General features: G+C 45.2%; 1 protein-coding gene across 1 annotated transcript in view; it reads left to right on the forward strand.

Moving 5' to 3' along the window:
- Nucleotides 1–22,716, forward strand: part of dnah9 (dynein, axonemal, heavy chain 9) — a 119,895-nt gene extending 97,179 nt beyond the window's left edge. The window contains exons 69-76 of the mRNA XM_036955698.1: nucleotides 3,837–4,064; nucleotides 5,770–5,961; nucleotides 6,224–6,415; nucleotides 8,354–8,524; nucleotides 10,214–10,396; nucleotides 11,859–12,112; nucleotides 12,647–12,782; nucleotides 22,032–22,716. Of these exons, the coding sequence (XP_036811593.1) occupies nucleotides 3,837–4,064; nucleotides 5,770–5,961; nucleotides 6,224–6,415; nucleotides 8,354–8,524; nucleotides 10,214–10,396; nucleotides 11,859–12,112; nucleotides 12,647–12,782; nucleotides 22,032–22,259 (1,584 nt within the window). The 3' untranslated portion in view covers nucleotides 22,260–22,716. The remainder of the gene's footprint in view (nucleotides 1–3,836; nucleotides 4,065–5,769; nucleotides 5,962–6,223; nucleotides 6,416–8,353; nucleotides 8,525–10,213; nucleotides 10,397–11,858; nucleotides 12,113–12,646; nucleotides 12,783–22,031) is intronic.
- The last annotated feature ends 511 nt before the right edge of the window (nucleotides 22,717–23,227 follow it).

Here is a 23,227-nt window from a genome sequence, read left to right on the forward strand (position 1 = left end):
CTGCCTAAACCAGCCGTTGCTAAGACAACACTGAGCTAATATACAGCTGGGATTCCAGAACAGGCCATGTCATGAAATGTCATTTTACTTTTGTGTAATTAAAAAAATCTATTCTCTCCCGTGTTTAAGGTCATATTGTTTCTCTAATCCATTGTGCTTTGCACATAGTGTTGGCTTTTTGCTCTCCTTTGTGGTTCAACTGCATATGAAATAGTATAATTTCCTGGAGAGAGAGAGAGGTATTATTCAGTACAGTATCTGGTTCCTCAGTGTGTGTTCTCATATCTGGAGGGCAAGGCCAGTCAGCGTTTGCATTTTAAGCCAGCTCGTTTGTTGAATCCTAATGGGGAGTATCGACAGATATGAACGCCGGCACAGGGCACAGAGACAACTCTTGGAGAGAGAGAGAGAGAGAGAGAGAGAGAGAGTGTGTGTGTGTGTGTGGGGGGGGGGTCTCCTTTATTCACAGAGAATGTCTTGCTATCCCTTTCTTTCTCCTCTCTTTCTTCAGCTCTCTCTCACCCAGTCATCACAGACACAAGCAGCATCTCTTTTTCAATCCATCTCTCCTTCTGTCTCTGTCTGTGTCTCTCTCTCTCCCAGCCACACACACAGCCATCATCACAGAGACAAGCAGCGATTGAATTACCTTTGCATAAGACTCCTGATCGATACAACTTAAAAAAGCCTTGTCCCCGTGGCAACCAACCTCACCGCCCACTCACTCTATCATCGTCTGTCTGTCTGTCTGTCTGTCTGTCTGTCTGTCTGTCTGTCTGTCTGTCTGTCTGTCTGTCTGTCTGTCTGTCTGCCTGTCTGTCTGTCTGTCTGTACCACCCTCATAGAAGGAGGGAGAAAGAATGGAGGGAGGTCTGTACCACCCTCATAGAAGGAGGGAGAAAGAATGGAGGGAGGTCTGTACCACCCTCATAGAAGGAGGGAGAAAGAATGGAGGGAGGTCTGTACCACCCTCATAGAAGGAGGGAGAAAGAATGGAGGGAGGTCTGTCTCTTTTCTATTTCAATCCCTCTTCTCATCCTCTGCCACTGTCTCCCGCTCTTTTCACACCCTGCCTCACATTTTCCAAAATGTCTCCTCTTCTGCCTCACATTCCTCCCATCTTTCTAACCTCAGTCATCCCATCCCACTCTCGTATCCAGGCCTTGATCCCACAACAAACACACACACACACACACACACACACACCTTTTACCTCCCTCTCATCTCCCACTGGTCCCGACATCCCAGCATCAGATCAGTAGCAGGCTGCAAAGCTGGGTTAATGGCAGGTTCTCCTTCACTGCAGGTAAATTACTCTGGCCCCTGTTCTCCTCTCTCTCCTATGTTTCTGACGGGAGCATTATCCCTATACCACTGCACACCGGGCCCTGTCCTATCCTTACTCTTCACAGCCCAACCAGGACCACCCAAAGACACTTTGAGAGATGCAGAAACCCACCTAGAGAGAGAGGGAGAAAAGAGAAAAGGCAATCAATCTGGCAGATTGGAGCTGAATAGGCTATATCCCCCAGACCTAGGAATATATTTGAGCTGAAGAGCCCATATCCCCAGCAGTGGGATTCTATTGAGTGGACCTAAAATACCCAGGTCCTCCAGGCACTTACTCCTAAAGGCACAGGGACGCTCACAGTCTAGCAAAATAGATGGAAAGGAAATAGGGCGAGACGCTTTAGAGAAAAAGTTTGTTTCTCTCCCTCTTTTTCATCTTTCTTCACTTCACTCTGTAAGGAGCATGATAGCTTGGGTATTTGGGTAGTGTTGTAAAGTTTAATGCAGACCACTTTTTCTTCTTGTGAGTTTTCAGTGAGAGAATGATATGAACGAGAGTTGAATTAATCAGAGTCGTCACTGTAAGGATCCTATTGCCATAGGCTACATGCCATTTTAAATCCTCATTTCATTCAGCCATACTTCTTCTTAGTCTTTCATTATTGTTATATCATATTTGCCTTGGTGCCCTAAGCAGAAAGCTCCTGTAAATTATGAAATATTTTTGTAATTAATAGATTTTTCTTTATCTACAAATCTTTTTAAGAAGTAAAAAATAATATAGCTAATTAAAATAATTAATGATATCCTCTACAAAGTCAAGACTGAAGTTGGCAAGTCATTTGTTTGTTTGGTAAACTAGCTAACGTTAGCTTGCTAGCTGTTTTGATTTGAATGCCAGCCAGTGTCCGGAGGTTGAGGATGGAGACTAGCCAAAAGCAAGAGGTGGGCAGCGATGAGGATCGTAGTGAGGACAAAGTTACAAGGCTGGTCTTTAATTATTATTGAAATGTGGTGTGCTTACTGGCGCCACATGACTGCCGTAGCAACATCCAAGTGGATGCTCAATTTTGTTAGTAGTGAAGGACTAGCTAGCTAGCAATCTACTACGGAGTACTTGTCTTTTTTGTGTGTGCTTTGAAGCGCTTTGAGATTCTTTGAAAAGCGCTATATAAATTAACATAATAATAATAATGTTTTTTTCATCTACAAAACTATTCCGGTGCTGAATATAGTGTGGATGTTTCTTCTGCAGAATAGCTATATTCTCAAACTCTACAGTCTGTTTGGTTATCCTTAATGCCTATTCTGTCATTCTGCCCAAGTCTCTGCTACAGAGACATTGTTATAAAGACATAGTCAGAGGCCAGCTGTGGAGATGCCCTTAGGGCAGAGGGCCTTGATGACTGAGTGTGTGAGCAGAGGAAGACGTGGAGAGAGTGAGGACTGAGTGTGTGAGCAGAGGAAGACGTGGAGAGAGTGAGGACTGAGTGTGTGAGCAGAGGAAGATGTGGAGAGAGTGAGGACTGAGTGTGTGAGCAGAGGAAGACGTGGAGAGACAGCCGGGTGGGCCTTGGTGTTGCCACAGGCCATGTTCACTATTGACATCATGTCATAGCAAAAAACAAAATTAGCCAGCGACGGTGACAACATCATTATAAGAACTGGAGGATGGAGGTACTTAACAGAGAACAAAGAAAATATCTCGAAGGTATTTTTCTTTCTCCTCTCTCTCTCTCTCTCTCTCTCTCTCTGAGCCTGGGTGGTTTCATTAAGGTGACAGGCTCTAAGGGAGGCCTCAGTCTGTCTGTCTGTCTGTTTAGGCTCTGTATTACACACTCGTTAGTTAGACGCCAACAGGAGAGCTTGTTCTTCAAGGCAATGAAAAAGCACTTCAATTTAAAGTTTTAATTTGTGTCTTGTTCAATATGCTGTAAGTTTATAGGCTCCTAACTTGGATCTATCTCAATATTACCCCCTCAGCTTCGGGCTATGTATTCTTCTCACTAAACACACAAGGAAACGTCTTATCGTTCTCTTTTATTTATTTATTTTGTCATCTAAAATTTGAGGTGATGTTGCTCCAGAGGATCTCCTGTCATTTGGAAAGAGGGTTAACTTGAACAATCAGAGGGATGATTAAATTTAGAGTGCCGTAGGAGATGAGGAGAAGGCAAAGCGGCTTATGAATTAATGACTGCAGTTATTAGTGGTGTAATTAGATTTGGGTAACACGCGGGCGGGCAGCGCTCTGGGCGGTGATGTGATGTGAGGGGCTTGGCTAACTCCTCATCACCATGAGGACTTCCTCTCTCAGGGTTAGGAGTTAGGACACACGGACTGGAAAATTGATCTCAGACAAGTTTATGTAGTGCTATCGCAATGTTATCCCTATACAGGGTGGAAATGTACATTCTGAGGGGAATAGAAAAAGCTAAAAATGCACAGTCGCACCTGCAACAAAACGTGTTGTGTAGGTAAATGTGGACTAGCTTGAGGCATGCTGCTTGTATTTATTGATATTACTGTAATATTTCTCCCTATAGAACATTCACCTGGTGGCGAGGTGGCTGGGTTCTCTAGAGAAGCATCTGGAGCAGCATGGAGAGAACAGTCACCAGGACTTCAGAGTCTTCATCAGCGCTGAGCCTTCAGGGACCCCAGAGGGCCACATCATACCACAGGGCATCCTGGAGAACTCCATCAAAATCACCAATGAACCACCCACTGGCATAAACGCCAACCTGCACAAGGCCCTGGACAACTTCAACCAGGTAACACACAAATAGGCATACAATGTCCGATTTCTCTTTCTCTCTCTCCCTCTCTTCATTTTCATTTGCCCGTAAAAGAAGCAGTCCAGACGTCCCATGTTTACGTGCCAGTTTCTCTGTGGTGTTGTCATCAAGTTGCCTATTTGGTGTGCAGTAACAGCTAACAGATTGAGAGGGTTACCACTGTCAGTGACCTTAGAGTCGACTCTGACCTGTGGAGGACAAAGTCATCCACTGCAGTAGAAACATGGCTCTCTATGGGGAAGAGGCAGATTTGGATGGGATGTTCGGATGTTAATCAACAAGCCATCTTTCTGTGATCGAAATACAGCATGACATAATTATGTGTGTGTATGCCTTCATGCATATGCATTTGTGCTCGTTAGAATTCCACCTCTACCTCATCAGTGCACTTCTATCTACAGTAAAACAGCTGTTAGCCAGAAATGTAGCTTCTTATCAACAAGTTATCAATGCTTCTCCATCTGTAACCTACCATAACCTGCTAGGGTTCTGCCTCCATACCAATAATGCAATGCTTAGCTTCCACCCAACATGCCATTTTAAAGTGCTGATGCCTATCTCTCCGATAGTACATGTTTGTGTGGTAGCTAATACACACACACACACACACACACGGAGGTCCCCTAAGGTACTGTAGAGAGCAGAGAGGGACAATATTCCAATCATGTACTGTACAGGGTGAAAGCTAATCAATGGTTTGTCTCTATACAGCCAGAATCCTTAGTAACCCACAGTAAGCCAGAGAGATGACAGTGTCTTTCCTCCTTCCTGACCTTTTCAACCAGCAGATACAAAAAGCTTTAGTGTCCATTCTCATTCCCTGGCTGTGTGTGTGACGGCCAGCAGAGGACAGGAGACATTAAAGAAACAGGCCTCTGGAATGACAAGGTTATGATTTTTTTGATGTAGTTACACAGTTGTCAAAGGGCTGGAAGACATGTCATTATAGATGTATTATCAGGTCTTGGTTTATGCTTCTTCTTTGCTGGTAGAGAATGTAATCAAGTGTGTGTGTCCTCTAACAGTGTATGGATATGGAGGCAATGCTTCACTCTCAGCTGAGCAGCCAGAGAGGCACTGTGTGCAGAATATTAACTAACTCTCCGTGTGTGTGTTTGTGGCGTGTGTGTGCTCGTTTGTGTGTGCGTGTGCGCGCGTGTGCATACGTTCTAGGAGTCAGCTCCCTTGGGCTCGACAGGGGAAAAGCCAGAGGGCCTTCACCACAGTACTCAACCTGACACAGGCAGGAATATAAAAAGAGCATTTAAACCCACTGTTTTCATAGAGGTTATTGGCATACTTATTTCACCGTCCCTCCCCTAAAGGCCTCGTGCCATCTTACGTTCATTCCCCTTATCTGGGTATAATGAGCCAACGGGATGAGATCGCCTGACAAGTAGTAACAATTAAAAAATAATCTCATCCTGACGTTTATTTCCATTCATTGTCTTCTTTCTGTACCGCGGAGCCCCTTCGTTGCTGGGGACTTCGGCACAGAGACACCTCACAGAGAATCAGCCACAGCTTCTTACTTTCAACACAACGCTTTTGTATTGGAAAATCTTCAAAAATGCTACCCGTACTTTTCTGAGGCAGACAGTGAAACGGTGAACTTGGTTGACATTCGTCAGGAAGAGTTTTGAATGTTTGTTTAGTTGTCTGGGCCTTTGTTTTCTTCTAGGACACTTTGGAGATGTGTGCCAGGGAGAATGAGTTTAAGAGCATCCTGTTTGCACTGTGCTACTTCCACGCGGTGGTGGCTGAAAGGAGGAAGTTTGGACCTCAGGGCTGGAACAGATCTTACCCCTTCAACACAGGAGACCTCACCATCTCCATCAATGTACTCTACAACTACCTGGAGGCTAACTCGAAAGTAACCAGTCCACACACATGCTGTATCTTATGTGCCACAGTAGTAATAAAGACAACCATGTTCCATGACAGTAACACCCTTTTCACACTATTGTGCCGACCCTAAACCAAATAGTGGATATTTTATTTGGCAACTATGATGGATGTGTAAACCAGGCCAACTTAGTAGAACTTGGTTTTGCTAACCTCGATTCGGTTCTGTAGTGTGAAAAGCATTTAAGATTCTAAGGTGCATTATAACTCATTTTCTCTCTGCGTCCCAGGTGCCATATGATGACCTGCGATACCTGTTTGGAGAGATCATGTATGGAGGTCACATCACTGATGACTGGGACAGACGACTCTGTAGGACCTACCTGGAGGAGTTCATCAAACCTGAGATGATGGAGGGAGAGCTGTACCTGGCTCCCAGCTTCCCCTTGCCTGGGAACATGGACTACAACACCTACCACCAGGTCAGTAAAGAACCACATCTACCATCAGACCCCCGGATTCTCCCTGCCTGGGAACATGGACCACAACAGCTCTCAGTAAAGTAAAGGACTACAAATACAATCAGGTTACCTAATGATCTTACCTCACATGGCTTAAAGCTGCAATATGTCACTCGTTGTATTTTTTCAATGTTCAACAGCTCCAATAAGTGGGTAGTGGTCATCCAATGTGATGCAACAGTAAGGATATTGCGCGTCTAGCCTGCCTGAGAACCGCTGTATTCATTGGTTTTCATTTCCCCGGGTCAGGTCAGATTTTCCCTCAAGATTTTGTGGTGCGCACAAGTGACATGTTTTCCATCAGTGAGGAGGACAGCTCAGGGATATTCTAACGGGTAGCGTTATGATAGCTAGCTAGTTGAGCCCATGGCCAGTGCTTGGCTAGCGGAGCTAACTAGCTTACAGACATGGCAGACGCATAAGTAAGTCCTGTCAATTATTAAATAGCAACCTTGAGAATGTGGGGGGGAAAAGTTGGTTACTTATCTGTAACTTATCTATAACTATATTGTATACTTGGTTGTTGTGTCAATTGCGGAAGTAAAAAAAATATCATCCATCATTTATTAGATAGCAACCTTGACAGTCTAAGGTCTAAGTCTGTTGTGTCAATTCAAATCTACTTGTTTTCCCCATTTTCGGCGTGCTGATATTTCTCTCCAACTCTGGAATCTGTTCTGTTTGCTTCTCTGTTATGACAGCAGGAACTTTGCTTCACCACAGCCCTCTTTTAAAGAAAAAAAATGACAACTGCCAAGATTTATATCAGTAACACTCTCTTGCTAAAATGTCTGCCAGCCCTCGCAGCCTGTCCACATTCCTCCCACCAGCTCCCCAGGGAGAGGTTGTATTTAATTATCCCCAGCCCGGGTGTTGTTCGCTGGGCACGTCTAGGCTGACAGAGACACCTGGCATGGAGGTCTGGAGCGTTTTACACTTGGCCAGCAAACAGATAGAGAGGGAGCTGAGTGGCTGAGACTTAGCTGGAGCGCCTGGAACTGGAAAGGCCTGGTGGTCCCTGGGGGTCTGTTAGGCCATGTCCACTCCCTCATCCATCTGTACTACCCATTGTACAGGAGAGAGATGGGGATGGAGGAGGGGAAAGGGAAGGAGGGCAGGCTATGGGATTATTTGAGATACTTCTCAAAGAGGTTTTGAGATGTTTTCAGAACATTTGGGGACCAGGACAGAGAAGAGCTTTGACTGGGATAAGCCGGTTGAGTGGGGGGGTTGGAGGAGAGAGGGAGAGAAAACCAATACGAAGTAGTGATGAGAGACATGGATGGGTAGCAGGGGGATTCGTAGACAAACAGCATCTGGTGAAGATAAGGTCAAGCACATTGACTGCCTTGTGAGTGGTAGGGGACTGGGAAAGTGTGAAGTCAAAGAGGAAAATAGTGGAAAGAAAGAGGTGGAAAGAAATTAATTGAAGGAAGGCGTTGGGAGGTTGAAATCTCAGCGTACGATTAGCGGTGACCATCGTCAGGAAGTGAACTTATCACGGCATCGATCTTATTAAGGAACTCTCCAAGGGCACCTGGTGGGCCATAGATGGCAATAATGTTAAGCTTGAGTGGACAAGTGACAGTGACAGCATGGAATTCAAATGAGGATATGGATCGGTGTGAAAGGGGAAACCTTTGAAAATCTCCAGGAGAAATGAGTCGCCCTTTGCCACTACTATGGCCAGATGTTCTAGAACTATAACATGTCTCATTCTTTCCTTTGCTTTAACAGAGCTTGGCAAAGTATATACTATATCTGGCATCCACCATATTTTCTTCACCAGTTTTTTTTCTTCAGATCAGTGCAGATGAAGGACGGGAATTCACTGTAGAATATTGAAATGCAAACTCCCACTAATTTGGTGTTCTAACGTGTAATTCCCTCTTCCTCCAGTACATAGATGACACACTTCCTGCAGAGTCTCCCTACCTGTACGGCCTCCACCCCAACGCTGAGATCGGCTTCCTAACGCAGACGTCTGAGAAGTTGTTTCGGACTGTGCTGGAGATGCAGCCCAGAGACGGAGGGGCCGGGGAGGGCAGTGGGACCACCAGAGATGAGAAGGTAGGGATGGACTAACTGTATGGAGGAGGAGCAATGCGACAGTCATATATGGTAAAACCACAGGCTAACAGCCTACACCCATTGAGGTTCTCCATTGAGCATGGTTTTGGAGTCCAGGCTTCATCTGTGGCCCAGAAACCGGCCCATAGAGTGTAGAGGAAGTTGGGCCAATGTTAGAGCGATTGCTGCCTCTGAGATTCTAAGTTCTGTGAACTGATTCATATTTTGAAAGTGTCAAACCTGAACCATACTGATTGTAAGGTAAAGAACAAGGTAGTCTTTGGTCCAAGGCTCCATCAGGTCATAGCTCTATAACACCCATCTGGCACTGACAGGAGTGACATATTACATAATACGTCACCTCTACCCCCTGACAACCTATATGGGTTACCTTAACTACACTCTCCCAATGTCTGGACAATCTTATTCCCTTGTTCCCAATCCCCATATGCCTTACCTTAAATACACTCCCATGTGTTACCTCAGAAAAACTAGTCCAATGTCTGAAACAAATATGATCATAGTGAATGAGCTCAATCCCCCCCCCCCCCCCCTACAATCTAAAGCACTCAGAAAACTGTTATACTTAAGCAATAAGGCCAGAGGGGGTGTGGTATATGGCCAATATACCACGGCTATGGACTGTTCTTACACACGACGCAAAGCAGAGTGCCTGGACACAGCCCTTAGCCGTGGTATGTTGGCCATATACCACAAACCCTGAGCTGCCTTATTGCTATTATAAACTGGTTACCAACGTAATTAGAGCAGTAAAAATACATATTTTGTCATACCCGTGGTTAACGGTCTGATATACCACGGCTGTCAGCCAATCAGTATTCAGGGCTCGAACCACCCAGTTTATAAATTCCAATACATTATGACCTCACTTTTCTAATATGCAAGCTAGCTTCCTGTTTAATGGGCGTGATACATGTAGAGCAGTGACTTCTCCTTGTGTCCCTACACTATCTCACGCTTTAGTGCTGTCTGACTTTTCATGATATAGAAGTGTGTGTGTGCACATACATGTGGGTGCGTGTTTGTACGTGTGTGTGTGTGTGTGTGTGCTTTATGACGGCTGACCTACAACTGAGAAACAGAGATAGTTATGTCTTAACAGATGACAACCAACGCTAGCGAACGATGTCCGTTTGAGCGCTTCCTGTTTGATATGCAGGCTGCCGCGGAGCTGAAGAAGACAGATTCAATATTTGAGCGGAGAATCCATAGTTATGATGACCTCCAATCCTTTGTTCAATGTTTAATCCGTGGATTGATCTCTAGTGCTGGGAAATGTGGACACAGACATAAGCTTTCATCACTTACCCAACGGAAATATGAGACGAGGATTGATTCTCTGGGGATTTGACTTTTATTAAAGACAAACGGCTGCTGTTGTTGCAAATAATTCTCATGAATATTTATACATTTTTTTTCTTCCATAATTTTCTTCTCAAGGAGTCATTAGTGCTTGGAATTCTCATCATGTTTACTCGACAGATGTCATCTTTTTTTGATTCCCTACTTTTCAGTAACAAACTGTGACACCGGCACTGAGAAATTCTTGACAATGAACACAATCTATCGTTCCGTCATTAATACCGTCTTCACAATACATCCCCAAATTCAAGGTTAATATTTTGTGACTGTCTCTTCACACACACCACACACACACCTTTACCCCAGGTACGGTCTGTGTTGGAGGAGATAATGGAGAAGTTACCAGAAGAGTTTAACATGGTAGAGCTGCTGGGGAAAGCTGAGGAGAGGACACCCTACCAGGTGGTGGCGCTGCAGGAGTGTGAAAGGATGAACACACTCACCCAGGAGATAAGGCGATCCCTACGCGAACTCAACCTTGGACTCAAGGTGAGTCAATCAATCAATCATTCTATCAAGGTCAGCCAATCACAAACAGTCTTCTTTGTCTACTTCTTCTACTCACTCCCCCACAGTTACTTTGAGTTAACTTTGCTTTGAAGCTCAGATAATGACTTGTTTTGGGGTAAACAATGCCAGTGTCCACCGGTGGTGGGTGGCTGGGCACTGCCAACCGATAGACCACTTCTAAGAAAAAGAAACAATGGCATTGGAGTCAACTTCCCTTTTTAGGGTTGAAAAATATATATTTTTATCATTGGGGTAATGAGTCACGCTCTGTTGGTTAAGCCTGTATACAGTAGCTGAAGCAGTCTGGTCTGCTCTGTTATTATTCCTGCATAACTTTGTGTCACTAGTATTCCTCTGAAACGCAGGCTGTCTTCTTAAGTAGTGGTGAGTCAGCCCTCTGGCCCCTAGTGTGTGTGCGTGTGCACGTGTGCGTGTGCGTGTGTGTGTGTGCATGCGTTTCGTCTTAAGTGTTAGTCATAGTGAGGATTTGAGAAACAATATGACCTTAAACACGGGAGAGAATATATTTTTTTAATTACACAAAAGTAAAATGACATTTCATGACATGGCCTGTTCTGGAATCCCAGCTGTATATTAGCTCAGTGTTGTCTTAGCAACGGCTGGTTTAGGGTTAAGGCAGGTGGCTATGTGCGTGTGTGTGAGTGCCTTTTCTAAGGAGTTATGAGCTTCGATGCCTCAACATATTGCCTCTGGTAAATCGCCTCAGTGTGTTAAAAGCTATGTACTTTATTTTACCAGTCAAATGTACTCATATTTCGACTTTACTGTGCAAATAAATTGGAACTATCAGAATCTAGACCTTGGCTGGAAGCATTTGGGGGGTGGGAGGGGGTGTCCTGACTTGTTGAGGGATCTGAGTGATTTGGGGGAGAGTTAAAAGGGTGACTGGTTCAGGGTTAACGCTCTGCAGTAGATGAGATACGTCTGGGAACTCTTTATCGCCTCAGTAAAGAAGGGTTATGACGACGAGACATGAATACATTCGTCAGCTAGCTACGGTATCATTCAGTGGAGGACACACTGTGTGTCATAGCCATTGAACTTGTTAGCCTCCATCCATATAATTATTCTGTTTTCTCTTTGGATAGAAATTGAAGAAAGTGAGTGACTGCTTTTGTTTATGCATACTTCATCAGCTATGGGTTGCTGTTGCTAGTGGTTACAGGGTGGTATTGCTCAATGACACACAGGATTTCAATTTTAGTGTGAAAAAGACAACTCCAATAACTGTGAGATTTCTCCTCAGTGTTCTTGCAGAAATCCACAGGAAAAATTACATTGTTAATTAAAAAGTTGTTTGAATAAAAAATGTGCCTTACTAATAAAACATTTGACACAAACTTATTCCATAATTGACTGCCAATAAAGGTTCTCTGAATCTCATTCCCATCGCTTTTTCTGATTGGTTCCTCCCTCTCAGGGAGAGCTGACTATGACCAGTGACATGGAGAGTCTCCAGACGGCCATCTTCCTAGACCTGGTCCCAGAGTCGTGGACCAGACGGGCCTACCCGTCTATGTGTGGCCTGGTCCTGTGGTTCACTGACCTGCTGGGGAGGATCAAGGAGCTGGAGGCCTGGGCCACTGACTTCATCTTGCCCTCAGCCGTCTGGCTGGCCGGCTTCTTCAACCCTCAGTCCTTTCTGACAGCCATCATGCAGGCTATGGCTCGCAGGTAGGTTGGCATGGTAATCGATATTACAGAAATAAAGCCTGAAAAAGTGGATTCAATGATAATTGTGCTAACCCAGGCTCGGCACGATCACACATATTATCAGATAATGGAAACAAAACTATTATTCGCTTTAAAATAATGTGAGAAGTACAGTTTTTCTAATTTCAAAACAGTTTTTTCTGTGAGAATAGAATTCACCTTGTACCTAGAATTCCCACTGTCAATTATCACGATAAAAGCTGTTCTCACGATACTACTTTTTTTAATATATTTTTTTTATTTCACCTTTATTTAACCAGGTAGGCAAGTTGAGAACAAGTTCTCATTTACAATTGCGACCTGGCCAAGATAAAGCAAAGCAGTTCGACACATACAACGACACAGAGTTACACATGGAGTAAAACAAACATACAGTCAATAATACAGTAGAAACAAGTATATATACGATGTGAGCAAATGAGGTGAGATAAGGGAGGTAAAGGCAGGTGATTGTGATACAACATTCCATGATGTTCCCATGATTCCTCCTGTCAGGAATGAGTGGCCTCTGGACAGGATGTGTCTGCAGTGTGACGTCACCAAGAAGAACAGAGAGGACTTCAGCACTCCTCCCAGGGAGGGGGCCTACGTACACGGACTGTACATGGAGGGAGCTCGCTGGGACACTCAGGTACAGAGAGGGGTTATATAGGGGACATATAGATGACACAAAGGTGACATAGCTAGTGAGACTTGGGTATTTATGTCAGATGGGGCCTACGTACATGGACTGTACGTGGAAGGAGCTTGCTGGGACACACAGGTGGGGATGTCACCTCATTGAGGAGTCGTGTGGCTGACGTATCAGTGACTTAAGAGTGACATAGTCGTGTTGTGTGTGTGTGTACATAGGTTTCCCACCTACACTGCATGTGTGAAGAGGCTTACAGTCCATACATGGTTAGAGAGGGTAAAGTAGTTATTTAATTAAAGTTTATCTCAAGGTTACTTCAGTTACTACTGTAGTATGGAATAGTGTGTGCGGTGAGTGTGCCAGTCAGGCTTTCTTTTTATTATATGTATGCATCCAGCTCTCCTGCAGGGTCCCAGTGGACCTGTTAATTAGTGAATGTGTCGAGTATGCACTGGCACACTTTAATCACCCTTATGAGTGGCACTGCTGTGTTCTCTCTTTATTAAAAGCTGGAGACAGACAGACAGGGAGGGGTATAGGCAGACAGTCAGACTGAGAGACGAGCAGCGAGGGAGACAGGCGGGCAGTCCGGGAGGGAGGAAGGCAGGCAACGATGGAGACAGTCAGTGTCCTCTCCCGTCCTCTCCCCCTCTCCTCTCCGCTCCCCTCCTCTCTCCTCCTAACTTCTGTCTTGCACTCATATTGGCTCCTCTCATCTCCACTCCTCCTCTCAGCCCTGGGCCAGCACTGTGCCCGTGTAGTGTCAGGGTGTAACGGAGTGTGAACGGGAGTGTGAGCAGCATCCCTCCATCTGGAGCCCGGCTCTGGCTCTGGCGCTGCAGCTGTACAAGTCAAAGATTTATGATAAACCAGCTCATCTGTATGAATGAGCCAAGCTACTTATTCAGGGGATGCGGACATCAAAGACGGAGGAATACACAGTAGCACTCTATGTGTATATAATAAAGATCTAGAGATGATAGTGGGGGGATGGGAAGGGTGTGTGTTTGGTACTGTAGCTTATTTGCTTTGTCATTTTTTTGTTGTGGGGGTTGCAGGTACAATATTCAATTTACACAGTTTATACCACACGTACCTGTAGGCTGCCACTCAAAAGAAAAGAAAAAAGAAATACATACAGAGAAATGATCAGATTGATCACACATGATTTAGTATTAATACAATTGGTATGTAAAGAAATGAGAAACAAAAAGAGGTGGGCCTACACCCCCTCCCCCCCCCCCACTTTCCGCTCTTTCCCACCCCGCCTGGCAACACAGGTTGGTTGTCTGTCTCCACCACTTATCCCCTAAGCCCCAACCCGCCCCCCCGCCACTTATCCCCTAAGCCCCCACCTGCCCCCCACCACTTATCCCCTAAGCCCCCACCCGCCCCCCACCACTTATCCCCTAAGCCCCCACCCGCCCCCAGCCACTTATCCCCTAAGCCCCCACCCGCCCCCCGCCACTTATCCCCTAAGCTCCCACGTGCCCCCCACCACTTATCCCCTAAGCCCCCACCCTCACCCCGCCACTTATCCCCTAAACCCCAACCCTCACCCTGCCACTTATCCCCTAAGCCCCAACCCTCACCCCGCCACTTATCCGCTAAGCCCCAACCCGCCACTTATCCCCTAAGCCCCAACCCGCCACTTATCCCCTAAGCCCCAACCCGCCACTTATCCCCTAAGCCCCAACCCGCACCCCACCACTTATCCCCTAAGCCCCAACCCGCACCCCACCACTTATCCCCTAAGCCCCAACCCGCACCCCACCACTTATCCCCTAAGCCCCAACCCGCACCCCACCACTTATCCCCTAAGCCCCAACCCGCACCCCACCACTTATTCCCTAAACCCCCATCTGCACCCCACCACTTATCCCCTAATTCCCCATCTGCTCCCCACCACTTATCCCCTAAACCCCCACCCGCCCCCCGCCACTTATCCCCTAAGCCCCAACCCTCACCCTGCCACTTATCCCCTAAGCCCCAACCCTCACCCCGCCACTTATCCGCTAAGCCCCAACCCGCCACTTATCCCCTAAGCCCCAACCCGCCACTTATCCCCTAAGCCCCAACCCGCACCCCACCACTTATCCCCTAAGCCCCAACCCGCACCCCACCACTTATCCCCTAAGCCCCAACCCGCACCCCACCACTTATCCCCTAAGCCCCAACCCGCACCCCACCACTTATCCCCTAAACCCCCATCTGCACCCCACCACTTATCCACTAATTCCCCATCTGCTCCCCACTACTTATCCCCTAAACCCCCCCCGCCCCCCGCCACTTATCCCCTAAGCCCCCACCCGCCCCCACCACTTATCCCCTATGCCCCCACCACCCCCACCACTTATCCCCTAAGCCCCCACGTGCCCCCCACCACTTATCCCCTAAGCCCCCACCCTCACCCCGCCACTTATCCCCTAAGCCCCAACCCTCACCCTGCCACTTATCCCCTAAGCCCCAACCCTCACCCCGCCACTTATCCCCTAAGCCCCCACCCGCCCCCACCACTTATCCCCTATGCCCCCACCACCCCCACCACTTATCCCCTAAGCCCCAACCCTCACCCCGCCACTTATCCCCTAGGCCCCAACCTGCCACTTATCCCCTAAGCCCCAACCCGCCACTTATCCCCTAAGCCCCAACCCGCACCCTACCACTTATCCCCTAATTCCCCATCTGCCCCCCACCACTTATCCCCTAAACCCCAACCCGCACCCCGCCACTTATCCCCTAATCCCCCCACCCACCCCTCACTACTTATCCCATAAGCCCACACCCCACCACTCATACCCTACCCTAATCAGTTTTCATTGGAAAGGGTTAACACTGAAGAGAAAAAAATATACAATCAGGATTTCTCTTTGCTGGTCTCTGGGTAGATAAATCTAGCTAGCTAAGTCAGCCATTGGTTAGGCTATCAGTAGCTAGATAAAGGCATCTGCCATTCAACTGTATACGGGCAACATTTTGGAGTGACAGTGGAATCAATCAATCACATTTTGACTTAATAGGTGGGACCGTTTTTACAAAAACGTATGGAAACTTCTGCCTTCTTGAAGGCTAACAGGTCACTCACTGCACAATAGCGAGCAATAGTTTTCCCACGGTCTAGCTAGCTAGCTTTGTTGTTGGTTAGTTTGCAGCGGCTGCAGCAGGTCTCAGCCATCTCTTTGAAAATAAGTTACGTGCGGAAATTTGTTGCATTTAAAGTGGAACTGACAGCATTTCAGCAACATGAAATCTTGTTCAAATCTGTTCATATACATCCCCAGGGGGGTTGTCAAGTGACTACTGAGAAATGGTCATTTTCACATTTTCATAAATTATTAGAATGTTTGGGAATTACATATACTAAGGCATTTGATAGCAAAATAGAGTGGGAAAGCAGCCTTGTGTTTGGACAATAATAGACACTGCAGTAAATAAAAACAGCTGTCTTGTCCAGGACCGGTCGACACAGACCCATGCGCTATAGCCAATCAGATCTGCAGTAGGCCTTTATGCAAACAAGCCATTTGCCACACGGCCCTGCCATCATTCACTTTGAACTGGACTGTGTGTTTACAGGCAACAGCATGACTTTAGATCTTTAGAACTCATTCGACAAAAGCCACAAAATGCACAGGAATAGATTTCTGCAAATATGTAAACACCTTGGGGGTCCTCTTACATTTGGTCAAACAACCATGAAAAGGTAGTCTCTCTCTCCCTCAGTTATGCACATCATGAACAACAAGATCAACAACTAATTCTAGCCAGAGCAAGATGAGCTCAAATCTAATGAAGGAACATTAGATAAACCCTCTCAAACTTTTTCATCTATTTGACAGTCAAAATTGCAATAATAAACCATGGGGAATTGTAGCCTCCTCGTCCTTCTGCAGCTTGCCTGCCAATGCATGCTCGTCCCAACCAAGGACCCAAGCTCACTGGCTAAAGTTGGCTAGCTTGCTAGCTTGCTACTTCCAGACACAAATGAGAGAACCCTCACTCTGACCATTTTACTCACCATAGCAGAGCTGGTTAGGCTGTTTACATGTTATCTAGAGCGTTTTTTACTATAACTTTTTTTTTGTCTACATTTACTGACACCAGTTATATTCAGCAGGTGTTGCGTGTTCCTAAATTCATCAGTTGTTCTGCACTCTGGCACACTCATATGAGAGTGCTCTGAAATCGGAGTGAATTTGCGAACTCAAGAAATATGCTAACTGGATAACTGTCGATAAAGTTATTGGTAGCTGTGTATAGCCACCGAAAACGATACGAAAGGAAACATTTTGTTACTCACCCACTCCTTCAATGGCATGACATGACATCCTCCTAGCAATCTAGCTAATGTTAGGCTCTGTGTTTTTAGCTTGCTACATACATAGGTACGCTAGCCAATTAGCCATGTTATGACTGACTTGTGATCATTGCCCTTGCTTGTTTCATTGTATTGACATTTCCAGCCTTAGTTACATTCATCAATTTTTGTCCAGAATATTGAGTCGTTGAAACTGAAACAGTGAATCCCAAATGGAGGCAGCAAACAATATACCAGGCCAGCTGGGATTTACAACCTGATAGCAAATATGTTTTGGACTACCAAGAAATGTATTGGGGAATTATATTAATTATATTAATGCATTGAACTGCATCCATCTATTCTGCCAACAATGCCTTAGTGTACGTCGTGGTCCAATATAACCTATTTTTAAAACCTCTTATGGAGTTGATTTTGTAGCATAAACAGTGAATTAGATATTTTTGACTGATATTATGATTGTCTGTTTGTTTCATATCTGGAAAGGAGTTAAAACTCTGTCAGTTCCACTTTAAACATTAGGTGACTGGATACTTTGTGTGTCAAAAGTGAAAGTTTTTTTTTTTTTGCAATGGGAAGTAATCGTTGTACATTTTGATTGGGAAATGATTAATGGTTGTGTTTTCCTATTCTTATGATTGGGACCTACTGGCTTATTATGTCCAGGTGAATGGACTGCTTATTATTCAACATCATGCTGTGTGTGAATGCTGTCTTTCCATTGGCCCTATGCAGTGGTATAGTGGTTCCTGGAGAAGGGGGTATACTCAAATGTTGCCAAAAAGTTCCCAAATGGCCCGCCAGGCGAAGGAAAGGCACCCTGGGTGAAAAGTCCCATGTTTTCCTGTTTTTTTAATGAATTTCCCTATAGATTTTTCAGATATTCACTCTCAATCACTTTTTTTTTTATAGACCATCGTATTTAAGTCCACAACAATGCTTAAACCACATCATTCTGACAGGCCCACCAGTGGGTGGGCCTCTGTCCTCCCAGGCCCATCCATGTCTACGCCCCTGATGCAAACAGGGCATGATGACAATTGCACATCACAAATAGCCTACTAAACAACACTTCAGACGAAACTTTTTCAGTACCTGGTTTGCATACCCATTGTTGTCTTAGTTAGCATTTACTGGTAGATATCATAAGTTGAAATGTCTTTCCTACCCTACCGGCTACCGATGTCATTCTTCTGTGAGCTGCTCCATGCCAAAACCAGCCGAGAGCTGCACACTCTTGCTGCCTGCGGATGATGTTCCTCTGAAACGAGGCTATGTGTGCGGCGCGCATGTGAATATATTTCACGTGCTTTGCGTTTGTGTAAGCCGCTGATTGTGTAGGTATGATTTCTCTATTGTAGTACGTAATTGGTAAGTAGTATACCTCCACTACACTACTTTGATACGCATCACTAGGGATTAAGAAGTGTGTATACGCAATGCCCACTGAATAAAAGTGTGTATACAGTTTATACCTACAAATAGCCTCCACTACACCACTGGCCCTTGTTTTTTTGTACAAAAAGTGCACTCCTACATGAGTATACTAGTATTACGGTTGCTGTCCTTTCAGAATCATGAACCTGGTACACACTGAAGGCCTATAGTTTCACCACTGTACTAACCTGTCACACACTGAAGGTCTGTCTATAGGTTCACCACTGTACTAACCTGTCACACACTGAAGGTCCTATAGGTTCACACACTGAAGGTCCTATAGGTTCACACACTGAAGGTCCTATAGGTTCACACACTGAAGGCCTATAGGTTCACACACTGAAGGTCCTATAGGTTCACCACTGTACTAACCTGTCACACACTGAAGGTCCTATAGGTTCACACACTGAAGGCCTATAGGTTCACCACTGTACTAACCTGTCACACACTGAAGGTCCTATAGGTTCACACACTGAAGGTCCTATAGGTTCACACACTGAAGGTCCTATAGGTTCACACACTGAAGGTCCTATAGGTTCACCACTGTACTAACCTGTCACACACTGAAGGCCTATAGGTTCACCACTGTACTAACCTATCACACACTGAAGGTCCTATAGGTTCACCACTGTACTAACCTGTCACACACTGAAGGTCCTATAGGTTCACCAATGTACTAACCTGTCACACACTGAAGACCTATAGGTTCACACACTGAAGGTCCTATAGGTTCACCACTGTACTAACCTGTCACACACTGAAGGTCCTATAGGTTCACCACTGTACTAACCTGTCACACACTGAAGACCTATAGGTTCACACACTGAAGGCCTATAGGTTCACCACTGTACTAACCTGTCACACACTGAAGGTCCTATAGGTTCACACACTGAAGGTCCTATAGGTTCACACACTGAAGGTCCTATAGGTTCACACACTGAAGGTCCTATAGGTTCACACACTGAAGGTCCTATAGGTTCACACACTGAAGGCCTATAGGTTCACCACTGCACAAACATGACTATAATAGATATAAAGGCTGTATTCATGTTTCAAGAAAGGAGTGTATATATTTGGCTTGGCGAAGCGGTTTTAGGGCTGACTAAATGGAAGCTGATAATGAGTTTTTTACTTCGCTGGTCTCGGCTGGTCTCGGGAAGAAATTCCTCACTGTCCGAGATCGAGTCAAGACCTAGTACAAATGTATTCGAGACAAGACTGAGACACTCAATATGTGGTCTCGAGACCGTATTACTACAACACTGGAAAATAGGTTTATATATTTTGTTTGTGTGTACAGCACATGACCAAAAGTATGTGGACACCCTTTCAAATTAGGGTATTCAGCTATTTCAGCCACACCCGTTGCTGACCAGTGTATAGCACACAGCCATGCAATCTCCATAGACAAACATTGGCAGTAGAATGGCCCGTAGTGAAGAGCTCAGTCACTTTTAACGTGGCACCGTCATAGGACGCCACCTTTCCAACAAGTCAGTTTGTAAAATTTCTGCCCTGATAAAGCTGCCCCAGGTTAACTGTAAGTGTTCTTATTGTGAAGTGGAAACGTCTAGGAGCAACAGCGGCTCAGCCGCTAAGTAGTAGGCCACACAAGCTCACAGAACGGAACCGCCGAGTGCTGAAGCACAAAGCGCATAAAAATTGTCTGTCCTCGGGTGCAACACCCACTACCGAGTCCCAAACTGCCTCTGGAAGCAATGTCAGCACAAGAACTGCTCGCCCGGAGCTTCATGAAATGGGTTTCCATGGCCGAGCAGCCACACACAAGCCTAAGATCCCCATGCGCAATGCCAAGCGTCGACTGGAGTGGTATAAAGCTCTTCGCCATTGGACCCTGGAGCAGTGGAAACACGTTCTCTGGATTAATGAATCAGGAGGAATAATGGTCTGGGCTGTTTTTCATGGTTCGGGCTAGGCCCCTTAGTTCCAGTGAAGGGAAATCTTAACCATACAGCATATAATGACATTCTAAACGATTCTGTGCTTCCAACTTTGTGGCAACAGTTTGGGGAAGGCCCTTTCCTGTTTCAGCAGGACAATGCTCTGTGTACAAAGCGAGTTCCATACATACATTTTTTGGGGGGATTGGTGAGGAAGAACTTGACTGCCCTGCACACAGCCCTGACCTCAACAACATCAAACACCTTTGGGATGAATTGGAACGCCGACTGCGAGCCAGCCCTAATCGGCTAACATCAGTGCCCGACCTCACTAATGCTCTAGTGGCTGAATGGAAGCAAGTCCCCGCAGCAATTTTCCAACATCTAGTGGAAAACCTTCCCAGAAAAGTTGAGGCTGTTACAGCAGCAAAGGGGGGACCAACTCCATATTAATTCCCCATGATTTTGGAAGGAGGTGTACGACGAGCAGGTGTCCACATACTTTTGGCCATGTAGTTTAAGTGTTGGGCCTTATAGATTGTTTATATGTATGTGTTGGGCTTTACAGTCATGCACCTGAGCTCAATTTCGAGTCTGAATACTTACGTAAATAAGGTATTTCTGTTTTTTTTATTTTTAATACATTTGCAAACATTTTTAAAAACCTGTTTTTGCTTTGTCATTTGTCATTGTGTGTAGATTGCTAAAAATGCCAAGGTCATATTTGTCCATGTTCTGTTCCAGTTAAAGGGTTGTTCAGATTCACTTAGATCTGTGGAAGTACAGTAGCTTATTAATAAGATACACTATAGCCAGTTTTGTCTTTGCAACAAATAAATATCTATTCTCTCCTAATGGTGACGGTTGCTGTTATCTTTTTATATTTCTATCAACCCCATACACCTTCAAGAAGATGATTGTCATGAATTTCAATGAGATGGGGCGGCGTCTTTTACGACCCTCATTATTCCTATTTACCTAAATACACATAAAGCTATCAATGTTTAAAAGAATGCAAAAAAAAATGTACCGACTGCTGATGCAATTAGGGCTGTAATTCAGACGGACGTCATAAAGTGGCTTCGTCTCTTCGTCCTCCAAGCTTCTCCTCCAAAGTCATTAGGATTTACATTTGTTTCCTGGAGTCAGCTAGCTTCGTGGTGGAACTTCTGTCTCCTGGACACTAAGTGGAGAGAGGATTAATTAGTGAGATGGACCGCTCTGTTTCCTGTTTGAGCGTGTTTGGAAAGTCTGCTCTGAAAGGCAGGAGAAGACAGGATAACTTCAGACTTATAGTGACTTTCACACACTGTTCAAGGGTACCCCAAATATTGAGCCCCTAAATTGTCCTTCTGCCAACTCAGTTAGATTAATTTAATTACATTTGCTGTATTGTTTAAGAATGATTTAATTCAGTTTGACCAAATAGAACCTTCAGGAAATAAAATTGCTTTAGTTATATGGTAATACTTAATTTTCACATTATTCCTGTTGTTTGTCTTAAGGGCACCTACACTGAAGAAAAGTGTATAGTTGAGATACTTTTTTTCTCAAAGACCATGTCATTGTCCTCTCTCCCTCTCCCACCAGGCTGGTATGATGGTGGATGCCCGTCTGAAGGAACTGACCCCCACCATGCCCGTCATCTTCATCAGAGCCATCCCTGTGGACAAGCAGGAGGTGCGTAACGTCTACCAGTGTCCTGTCTACAAGACCAGACAGAGAGGACCCACCTACGTATGGACCTTCAACCTCAAGACCAAAGAGAACCCTTCCAAGTGGACCCTAGCTGGGGTGGCCCTGCTACTGCAGATCTAAATGCACGTTTTATCTTGTTTTTGTAGATCCAAAGTTCTAAACATACTGTGACGTTTCGGTCAGAGACCTTCATCAGACATAGTCTTGCCAGCCAACTTCAGAATGGGGTCGATTTGACTGACCTTTTTCTTTGCACATAAACATGAACCTAGCTAACTGTACAGCACACTTATCAGACCGTCTTTGAATAGTTGTTACTAGTTGAGTTCTAGATTGATCTCACTTGTCGAAAGGAGGAAATGTTCCTGTCAAAATGAGGAACGAAGTGAGAAGGTTCAAAAGAAAGATTTATTCTGTCTTAAAGAGAAGAGAAACCCAACACCAAATAGATAGGTTTGTCCTGTAGTACTTAAATCAGTATAATCCAAAAATAATCTACTCTGGAGATCTCAAATAGTAGTTTCTTCTTTTTTTAAACACCAATTTTGTAGAATAAAGACTTTTATACTGAACCATCCAAGAGTGCAGTCAGGTGATTTGTGTTCACTGCGTTGCTCCTGTTTCCCCTCCATTTTCTCTCATCTACAGTCATTCTCTCTAACTTTTTCAAAGCAGTCTTCTCCACCAACCACCTCCTTCCTAAATAACCTTCCCAACTCTAAAGCTCATTCTGCAGTCTCACATATACTGTATACCCATCCATTGCACCCAGACATGTGCAGACTGCACACATACACACGCACTCACAAGGACACCATAAAAGGATCACGAGGAGGGATTCATTTTATCGTGGTGGTGTATAAGTTATGATGCCTCAGCTATCTCTATTTCGCTCTCTTTCTCTCTCATCAGCTCCGTCTCCCTGGTGTCTCCTTTATCCAGTTATTGGAGGGCCTTAACAAAGCACCACGAGACAGAGAGGCATGAGGAGGAGGGATGGAAAGAGGGAGGAAAATGAAGAAAGCAATAATGCAATGGGAGGCAATCTATGTAGAACTTGCAAATTACACCTTCAGGTAGTGTTATGA

Source organism: Oncorhynchus mykiss, chromosome 20 (assembly GCF_013265735.2).
Source record: "Oncorhynchus mykiss isolate Arlee chromosome 20, USDA_OmykA_1.1, whole genome shotgun sequence".
Taxonomy (NCBI): domain Eukaryota; kingdom Metazoa; phylum Chordata; class Actinopteri; order Salmoniformes; family Salmonidae; genus Oncorhynchus; species Oncorhynchus mykiss.